The sequence below is a fragment of the Mastigoproctus giganteus genome, chromosome 10 (assembly GCF_048544385.1).
Source record: "Mastigoproctus giganteus isolate SK-2022 chromosome 10, ASM4854438v1, whole genome shotgun sequence".
NCBI lineage: Eukaryota > Metazoa > Arthropoda > Arachnida > Uropygi > Thelyphonidae > Mastigoproctus > Mastigoproctus giganteus.
In genome coordinates, this window is record NC_143584.1 from 24,609,062 (window position 1) to 24,618,990 (window position 9,929).

General features: G+C 36.9%; 1 protein-coding gene across 2 annotated transcripts in view; it reads right to left on the reverse strand.

Annotated features, from left to right (window-relative positions):
- LOC150078877 (vesicle-associated membrane protein-associated protein B/C-like) overlaps positions 1-2,149 on the reverse strand; it is a 141,711-nt gene extending 139,562 nt beyond the window's left edge. For both annotated transcript variants that reach the window (XM_090383999.1, XM_090383998.1), the window contains exon 1: positions 1,955-2,149. In XM_090383999.1, coding sequence (XP_090240125.1) covers positions 1,955-2,006 — 52 coding nt within the window. In that variant the 5' untranslated portion in view covers positions 2,007-2,149. The remainder of the gene's footprint in view (positions 1-1,954) is intronic.
- Positions 2,150-9,929: the final 7,780 nt, after the last annotated feature.

A 9,929-nucleotide genomic window follows, 5' to 3' on the forward strand; every position in this document is an offset into this window, starting at 1 on the left:
AACCAGCATTGTGTTTATTCTGTTTTCTCAAGTCTTTAAGGACCTTCCACGATTCCGCTGATTGCTTGAAGCCCAATTTGCTATTAATAGTCGTGCATTTCCTTTCCCATTCTTCATTTTTTGCTTCTACTACCAACAAGGAAAGAAACACAATTGAAATTTTACAAAGTAATGGCAATACCAACACTTCTTTATGGCTCTGAAACATGGATACCAAAACAATGAGACATTAATAGAATACAAGCTGCAGAAATGAAATTAAGATATGTTAAAGGATGTACAAAATTAGAAAAAATACCAAAAATACCAATTAATGAAAAAATTATAGAATATAGACAAAGGTGGAAAGAACATGTAGAAAGAATGGAAGATAATAGATTCTCCCTAAATTAGCTTACACATATAGAGCAAAAGGAAAAAGAGACAGAGGAAGACCGAAGAAAAGGTGGGCAGACTTCTTTGAGATCGGAACAGGCAGATCGCCTAATCCGTGAAGGAAGATAAGATAAGACTACCAAATGATTGGCTATTTTCTTCTTTTAAACATAAAATGTTCCTATATGCATCATTCCTATCACCCAGCCATTTCTGATATGCAAGTTTCTTTTCCGCTACAGCAGCTTTCACTTTCTCTGTACAGGTTTTTTTGGTCCTTGGCTCTTCTTTTAGCTTAGGATTTCATGAGCTATTTTTTGTACAATATTTTTTAAATATTCGTAGATTTCTTCAGCATTACCTTTTATCTCTATGTTAATTGCAGCATCCAATCTCTGGGTGAAGTTGTTTCTAATGCTGTCGTCCTGAAGTAGTTCAATGAAATTGATCCACTTGTAGCATTTCTCCTTCCCTGCATTGTTGGTTGACCACGCTTATTTTCTTAATCCATAATTTTCATAAAAGCAAGCCTTTTTTTGAAAAAAAAGGTAAGTTTTAACTAAGCAACACCTTATACAATTTCAGCAATGTCTAACTTTCGCTTAACTTTATCCCAATGCTCAAGTATGTTCACAGTTACAAATAAAATTTATATTATTTAATTATGTAATTAAATGACATTTCAAACTTATTACATTTGGCAATTTTTGAAAGGTTTGTCTAATTTGTTAAAACGAGATGTAAATTTAAACATAAATGATTAACTCATCCACATTTAACGAGGAATTGTTTAACGTCATAGGTTAAAATATTTTTAACTATCAGTAATTGCTGAAAATGTTTTAGGCCGCTAATTATAACTTAAAATCTTATACTGTATATCCCAAATCTAACAATTCATTATTAAAAATGAAAACTAACTGTAGTTGTCCCTTAGTTATTACACAAAAGAGTTTACATTAACCGAGATAGATAATCGGCAAGATGGTATATTTTAAGTGAATACTGCACACTATTCAGAATGATATTTCTTGTCTAATTTAAAATTCATATCAAATATCACGAGCATCCTACACAACGGCAAATAGTCAAGGCTTTCAGTATGCAGTTACATTTCGAGGAATGACTACTTGTACAAGCAGAACGTAATAAAGCTAATTACTCAATTGCGTGCTTTACTTAAAAAATAATAATAATAAAAGTTTTCTTCAATGAGAGTTGTTTGGAACAATATTGATTCGTTCTGATTATTTTTAACTGACTTTAATGATGCACATAAGCCTTCATTCGTCGTTAAAGCACTCATATTTCTTTTTATTCAATAAATTAATCTGAAAAATGAATTTGTAGAGCACGATCAGCTGAGGAGGAAGGTGTAAGAAAGTAGGATGAGTATTTATTGGAGTAATTATACTAGAGTATACACTAAAAAAAATTAAAAAACACGTTATCTATAAATTCTATAGGTACTATATCGTAAAAATATTCTGTGATTTCATGAGTATAGAAAAATTCTCATAAAATAATGGATGAATATTAATAGGAATTTTGATAACTCAAAGTCAACTTTCAACCTTACCTACAAAGCGAAGCTCTGAATGAGGTTCAAGAATTAATACTTGTTTAACCATTTTGATCTCGGATTTAATATAAAAAAACTAAGGGAATATGACACACACATATACACCAAGACGGAAAATATACATCAACTAGCATACTCCCATATCCCGAGATAAGATGGATGTAACCAGTAACTATTTGCGCTGTGTTTCACTCGCGCATGATGTCATAGATAACTATACTAAAGATAAAAAATATTAAAGACATGGTCGCATAGAAATAAATTGTATTACGATACACTTTTATTTTATTTTTTTATTTTTTTGAAACAACTCTTTAGTGGCAGAAAGCGAAAGAAAATTGTTCCCGATCCCCTTGTAGGTTGATTAAGATGAAATGTGGATAAAGTAACTTTATCATAAAATATTATCTATTAAAAATTAATAATGAAATTATTAATAAAGACATAACGATACTTCCGGTTACCAACATAAATTAAATCATGCATAACGGATACTCCTTTACCCATATTTTATTTCATTCTAAATTATCAAGCACGATCTAGCAAACTGAACACAAACAGAATCATTCGTAAATACTTTCATAATCATATGCTTATACTAATAATGTACAAGGGCCGACGTTAAGCAAATGGCACTTGGGCATCAATTTTTTTTTTTTTTTTTTTTTTTTTAGTAATTCAGTTAGCATCATGACGTTTTACGTATGCCAATCGTTATCAAACCATGCTCACATCTAGTGAGTATGGGCTTGGCACACCCAGGGTCCTGAGCTGGATATCATCATTCTTCTCTTTCTTGGTGATTCCCTTCTACTTTTGACTCTCTCTCTCTCTCTCTCTCTCGCTCTCAGGGTTACTCGGGAACTTTTTTTTTTTTTTTTTTTCCTGGTGCGGCATAAGCCTCAGGCTTCCTTGCATCATATGGATATTAATAATAATAATAATAATAATAAAATAAGTTCATGCCCATTATAGATTTGAAGTTATTAACAGTCAAGGTGAAGTGTATTTCCGAAAACGGTCTGTAACGGAGTTCCTTTTCAAGTCAAGAGAAAACTCAGCTGTTTAGATTTATGAAAAATTTCAGCAACGTAAAACAACAAAACATTATTTATAAAACAATATTCATTAACAATTAACCTGACCATTGCCTTATTGATAATAAGCAATGGTTAGGCCACGCCTTGATTACTGTGTACAGGTCTGAAGGCTTCATTTTAGGAAGGATCTAGAGTTGCTTGAGCGAGTACAGAGAAGGTCAACAAGATTGGTGTGGAGAACGAAGGGGTGGTCTTACCAAGAAAGGCTTAAGTTCTGCAAATTGTAGAGTCTGGAGACTAGGCACCTGCGAGGTGATCTGATTGAGGTGTATAAGGCTTTGAATGGGTTGAACAGGCTCAGAAGGGATTCTTCCTCTTGCTCAGATTACGAACCTCAGGGGCTATAAATTCAAATTGAGGGAAAAAGTTATAGAATAGATGTGCAGAAAATTGTCTTTAGCCACCGGGTGTTGATTGCTGGAACAAATTTCCTTCTGTCTGCAGTTGTGGAAGTTGATAGCTTAAATAAATTCAAGGACTAACTGGACAAACATTTAGAGGGAGTGGTTGTGTGAAATGTTTTTTTTTTTTTTTTTTTTTTGGCTGAGGCTACATAAGCTTGCTTTTTTGCATCACATGCCTCTCCTAATGCAAATGCTAAAACAATGTTCGTAGATGGCTTGCACGTTTTAAAAAAGGAGTCACTACATATATTTCCAGCCAAGGAGCGAAATACCAAACTCTGTTTGCACTAAAGAAAAAACAAAGGTTTTGGAAGAAATGATTCAAAAAGACAGGACAATAAACATTTTGCAATGATGCAAGTACTAGAGTGTTCAAGAGAAGTGTATTCAGCATTTTGGAAATATTAAATTACAGGAAAATATACTGCAAGCTGTTAAAAAGGAAAGCAAAATTCTCCATGAAGCAGATGTAGTGAGGCTTATTTCAGGAATGCAATAAGTCTTGGCAAATAAGCTTAATAGGCATACAAAACAAAAAGTAAGGATCTAACAGGACACAAAATCACATTACACTACACACTGCTTATATGGTTCAGATGAAAATTACAGACTTGGAGTTAAGATTTTGTATCATTCTGCATGTAGCCAGACGTGGCTCTCCATTTTTTTTTTTTTTTTCTATTTGGACATATGAACAGATATTTTCGAAATTACTGAGCCCGAAAATCTTAATAATCTCAAACAGAAAAAGATATCTCATTCTTTTTGTTTACAATAATTCTTCAAATAAAGAGGACCCTCCCATGTGTATAAATTGCGAAAGACGCTTGAGGAATTATCATCATTCAGTAAGGGATTCCAAATGTCAAAAGTCTCTAAGAGACATAGAAATGGTATGATCTCACATCGTAGAAATGATAAAAACAAAAAACCTATTTATTAGGGTCACCCAGAATGTTAATTCAACTACCCATGTGTATTGTATCTGTAAATTTCGTGTATTCTCTGGTCCATTTGCCTGTTTTGCTGGACGAAAACCACCAGTTTCTAGGGGGGGGAAAAAACCTTGCTATCTAGGCTTGAGACCGACTAACTCAGCCACGGATGAAAAAAGGCCATTAAAGTTCCTCGCATCATCGACGGGATTAGAACTCGGGCCTTTTCCACGCGGTGTAGGGTAGAAGGTGACAATACCATTGTCTTACCCGAACAGATGTAGAAATGATATGATCTAATTCTAATATATTATTGGTAGACAAGTTAACTTAATGTTGACTTGATAAGAACTGGAAGACAAAATGAATAATGCTCAGCAAAACGCTTCGCTCAACATCAAGTTTCGTAGTGAACTAACTGGTAAAATTAAGAGTGAAAATCAGAGAGGAAAAAAAAAATGAAAAAGAACTAACTATCGTGATTCCAAAATTCAAAATTATGGGAAAATGGGATGTCGAGTATCAATCAAGTTTCATTAACGGCACTATCACCATGATATTTTCAGACCAAGGCTGGCCGATCTTAATAAAGAATTTGGAAAGAGATTTTACAAGCATATACATTCAATGGAGAATAGCATTTAAAAAAGCACACACACCGTTCTCATTTCACCCATCGACTCCCTCCACATGTTCATCTAGTTCTGCCTTCAATCTATTTAAGCTATCAAGCTCTACAACGACAGATCGAAGTTTGTTCCAGCAATCAACCACACGCTGGCTAAAGGCGAACTTCCGCACATCTATTCTACAACCGTCTTTCCTAAATTTGAATTTATGCCCTCTCAGGTGATTATTCTGAGCAAGAGGAAGAATCCCATCAGCATTGAGCATGCTCATCCCATTCAAAGCTTTATACACCTCAATCAGATCAGCTCGCAGATGTCTAGTCTCCAGACATGTAATTTATAAAACTTAAGCCTTTCTTCGTAAGAACAAACCTTTGTTCCATTCACTAATCTTGTTGCCCTTCTCTGTACTCGTTCCAACAGCTCTACATCCTTCTTAAAATTAAGCCTCCAGAATAGTACGCAATGCTCAAGGTGTGCCCTGAACATTGCCCTATACAAGGGGATAATCACCTCCTTATTCCTGCTAGAAAAATTCCTGTATATCATTGAAAAGACACCATGAGTTACGCTTCCAAATCGTCTGCACAGCTCAGAAAACTTCATATCTGCCTACATAAATACCCCCTGGTCCTTTTCACTCTCTACCACACAGTTGATATGTTACTCTGGGGTTACTGTCTCCCATATGCGGTAATTTACATTTATGGATGTTAAACTTCAGTTGCCACCTCTCAGCCCACCTGCTCAACTTTTGTAGACCCTGTTGCAGCAGCGTACTGTCATTAATGCCATTAACAACTGTGCCGACATTCATATCGTCTGCAAACTTGGACATTAAGCCTGATATACCATCATCAATATCATTAATAAATAAAGAAAACAACAAAAGACCCAACACTGACCAGTGTGGACCTCCACTAATAACATTACTCCACAAAGAGCAGTGTCCATTGATTACCACTGTCTGTCTTCTCCCACTCAACCATCCCTTTATCCATAGTAGCAATTTGCCTCCATTGCCACCCTGCTCCAATTTCTGCAGCATTCTTCCATGTACAATAGTATCAAAAGCTTTCCTGAAATCCAAGTACATGATATCAAAATTATTTTTGGCATTCATTTCTTTTGTGACCATATCAAACTATCCAGGTCAAATTGGTCAGACAAGTCTTCCCCTTAATAAACCCATGCTGTGTCCGAGCTATAACTGAAGTCTTGATTAGATGATCCTGCAATGCTTCTTTAAGCAGTGTGTCCATTAATTTCCCTGGAACAGAAGTTGAACTAACAGGTCTGTAATTACCTGTGTCTCGTGTAAAAATGACTTCATTTTTACTTTTCACTTGCCTTTGAGGGCTGTTACTTCACCAAGTGACCTTATATGTTTTGCCACTATTGTACTTGTAGTGTGATATTCACTTCGTGTAGAAGGCTGTTTCTTTTTTTTAGCGTATGCTCGTTGACGCCGCGCTAGGGGAAAAAAAAAAAAAAAAAAACAGCAGTTGAAACACTATTCCATCTTTATGAGTCCGACTGATTCACAGAGAGAGATGGTTATTCGATCGGATCGGATGAACATCGTGGATATAATATTTATAAAACCGAGAAAGTATATGACTTTCGTCGGAGAAAAGAGAGTAATGTCAATTAAGAAGCATACTTCAGGGTGAAATGTGAACCTTATAACTACAGGTGATTATTGTATGGAAATTGCTTGTGTAGGAACGAACGGACTTTAGATCTAGTGACTACTGCTGGGCAGTCTGGAAATTCCACCCCATGCAGATGTGAAGTTCCTCTTTCTTCTCATAAATTTCATTGAAAGTTCTCAACACCATCCCATTCTTCCCTGCACTCAAAAACTAACAACATGTGCAACTACAATCTTATATCAGCCATTCTAAACGTTGAGCCTTCATTAACATCATAAATCATCCCCTCACAAAGGAGAGTGTTGCTAATGCAAGGCAACCTGTGTGTGTGATATACACCGATGAGCCAAAACATTATGACTACTCCAACTACCTAATATGAAGTTGGTCCTCCACGTGCAGACAAAATATCTCGTATCCGGTGAGGTATGGACGCTACAAGATTTCTAAATGTCTTGCGTATCTGGTACCAACACGTAACCAGTAGATCCTTTAACTCCTGTAAAGACCGTGGTTGAGACGCTGCAGATCGGAGTTACTGTTCCAACATAAACCACAGATGCTCGATGGGATTGATGTCTGGAGAATTTGGAGGCCAGGGTAATACCTGGAAGTCTTCCTCATGTTCCGCGAACCAGTCTCGAACAATTCCGGCGATGTGGCATGGCGCATTATCCTGCCGAAAGATGACACCGCTAGAGGGGAAGACCGTTGCCATGAAAGGGTGTACCAAGTCAGCAATGGTGTTTAGGTAGATATGTATAGTATCTTATGTGGGATAGCACCTGAACGACAGTTCAACTCCACCTTTGTACACTATGATGATTACAGAGCACTGTAGAAGGCCAGAAATGTGTGCAATATTATGTTTCTGTAGTGTGTGTTGTTGTTGTTTGTTTCTGGCCTCTTTGTCACCAGATAGGTGATCAACTGAAAGCCTGCCTGCCCAATGTCCATCTACACCACGGGGAGGTGGGCCACAACTACGCATGTAATGTGGCGGAAAGCGAGTAGCTCGTACTGAATGGATCATTCAAAGATAAAAAGAAAGAAAAAGTAATAAACTAAATAATAATAAGTAAATAAACAAAATAAATAAATAATTAAAATAACAAAATAAAAACATTCAAAGTCCACTGGTTAGGTGCAAGACTAGTGGACTCTACGATCCCGTACCTAAGGAGCCCAAACCCAGTCACCAGCAAAATTCTGCCTCGAGAGAAGGGCAAGTGGTCAGGAAAAAGGGGGTAAAGAAAATATTATTATTCATGTGGGGACAAATAATATTAAACTACACGATCTGACGATTTGTTGGAAAAATACAGGACCATGCTGAGGAAATGTCGCGAGCTAGGCCATACTGTCTATGTGTCTGCAATTCTGCCCAGACACGATAGGAGGGATTATATGTTAAGAGCCTTGTGGATTAACTCAAGACTTGAAGGAATCTGCAAGCTTTAGGGGGTAAATTTCTATCAGCATGGCCCACACTTGTAGGTAGAAGGGATTTGTTTTGTAGAGACGGAATACACTTAAACAAAGGTGGTGCAAAAGTTTTTGCCAGTATTATTGAGGATACCTTAAGGTTTCAGGGAAACTGTTAGTTAGGGGGATGTGGGTAATACTGACACGCGTTTATCTAATAATATTGGTCAATGTAACTCTTGCACATACCTTAAGAGTTCTTATCTGTTTCCCCAACTGGACGTATTATCTAGATGTTCTGGAGGCAAAGACGTTTCACGTGAGCGGGTAACTAATATCAGGGAAGAGAGCCTAAAAAACTTCAAGGGTTGTGTTAGGGTTGTTACATATACAAGAACAGTAAATCTTAATTGTTTATACAGTAACGTTAGAAGTGTCGTCAATAAAATGAGCGAATTCGAACTGCTGGTTAAAACAAGTAAAGCGGACATAATAGGGCTTACAGAGACGTGGTGCCACCAGGAAATTGGGGATGATGAGTTTCAGTACGGCTTGTATAATGTATTTAGGAAGGATAGATTAGATAGAAGGGGTGGTGGGGTAATGCTTCTTATCAGAAGCAGCCTGAGTGCGACGATATCTTTCCCGGATTCAGACATTTCACATGCTAGTATAGAGTCTGTATGGTGTGAGATATTTGGAAACAAAGGTATAATGCGAGTAGGAGTAATTTACAGACGAGGTGATTGTGAAGATTATGACAAAAGCCTCTACATGCAAATGGAATGGGCAAGTAAGCGTCAATGTCTTATTATGGGTGATTTCAATTTGCCTCTAATTGATTGGAGTAAATGGGAAGGAAACTCGACATTGGGAACAAAATTTTTAAATCAACTAGATGACTGTTATTTGTATCAACATGTCAGGGAAAGTACTAGAGAAAAGAATATCCTAGACCTCATCATCACACATGAATCAGATGACATAACAGGGCTGACAGTAGAGGAACCAGTAGCAGGAAGTGATCACTGAGTTCTACGGTGGATGATGACGAGAGAGGTAGCAGTAGTTAAAGGCAAAGGAATGGGTTTTAATTTCAGAAAAGGAAACTACGATGCCTTAAGGTACTACATGGCCTCTATTAACTGGGTAGATATCGCGCAGAGAATGAATATAATTGAACTGTGGTACGCTTTTAAAACATTAATCACAGATGCCTTGAATGCGTATATACCATTAAAAAAATACTCCACGAGAAGGGTTCCAAGTTGGATGAATAGTGAAGTTGCCACATTACTTGAGCAGAAAAAGGTGGCATGGAAAGGTTACAGAGCAATAAAAAGTATTGAAGCCTTTCAGCTACAAGGTGATGTGTAACAGAGCCACAGAAAAGGTTTGACAGGCAAAGGCAGTTTATGAGAAATCACTAGCAAACAGAGCAAAGAGGGGGGATAAAGAATTCTTCACATATATAAATGCCAAGAAGAGCAGGACAAACCAGATCAGACCTTTTCGTAAGGGAAATGGGACAGTAATAAATACACCAGCTACCGTTGCAGATGAACTGAACAGTTATTTTGCATCGATATTTACAAATGAAAAGCCTTTTGTGGCAATGGGAAATTGTGGGAGCGAAGTTAAAATGTATGTAATTAATGATATTGAAATTTCGCAAGATTATTTAATGAAAAAACTTTCGAGCCTACAGACCAGTAAGGCTCCTGGAGTTGATGGAATATGCCCTATAATCTTAAGAGAGGCGGCAAGCGAGTGCATTGAACCATTGAGGCTAATTATGCGAGCATCACTGGACTCTGGGGAGAT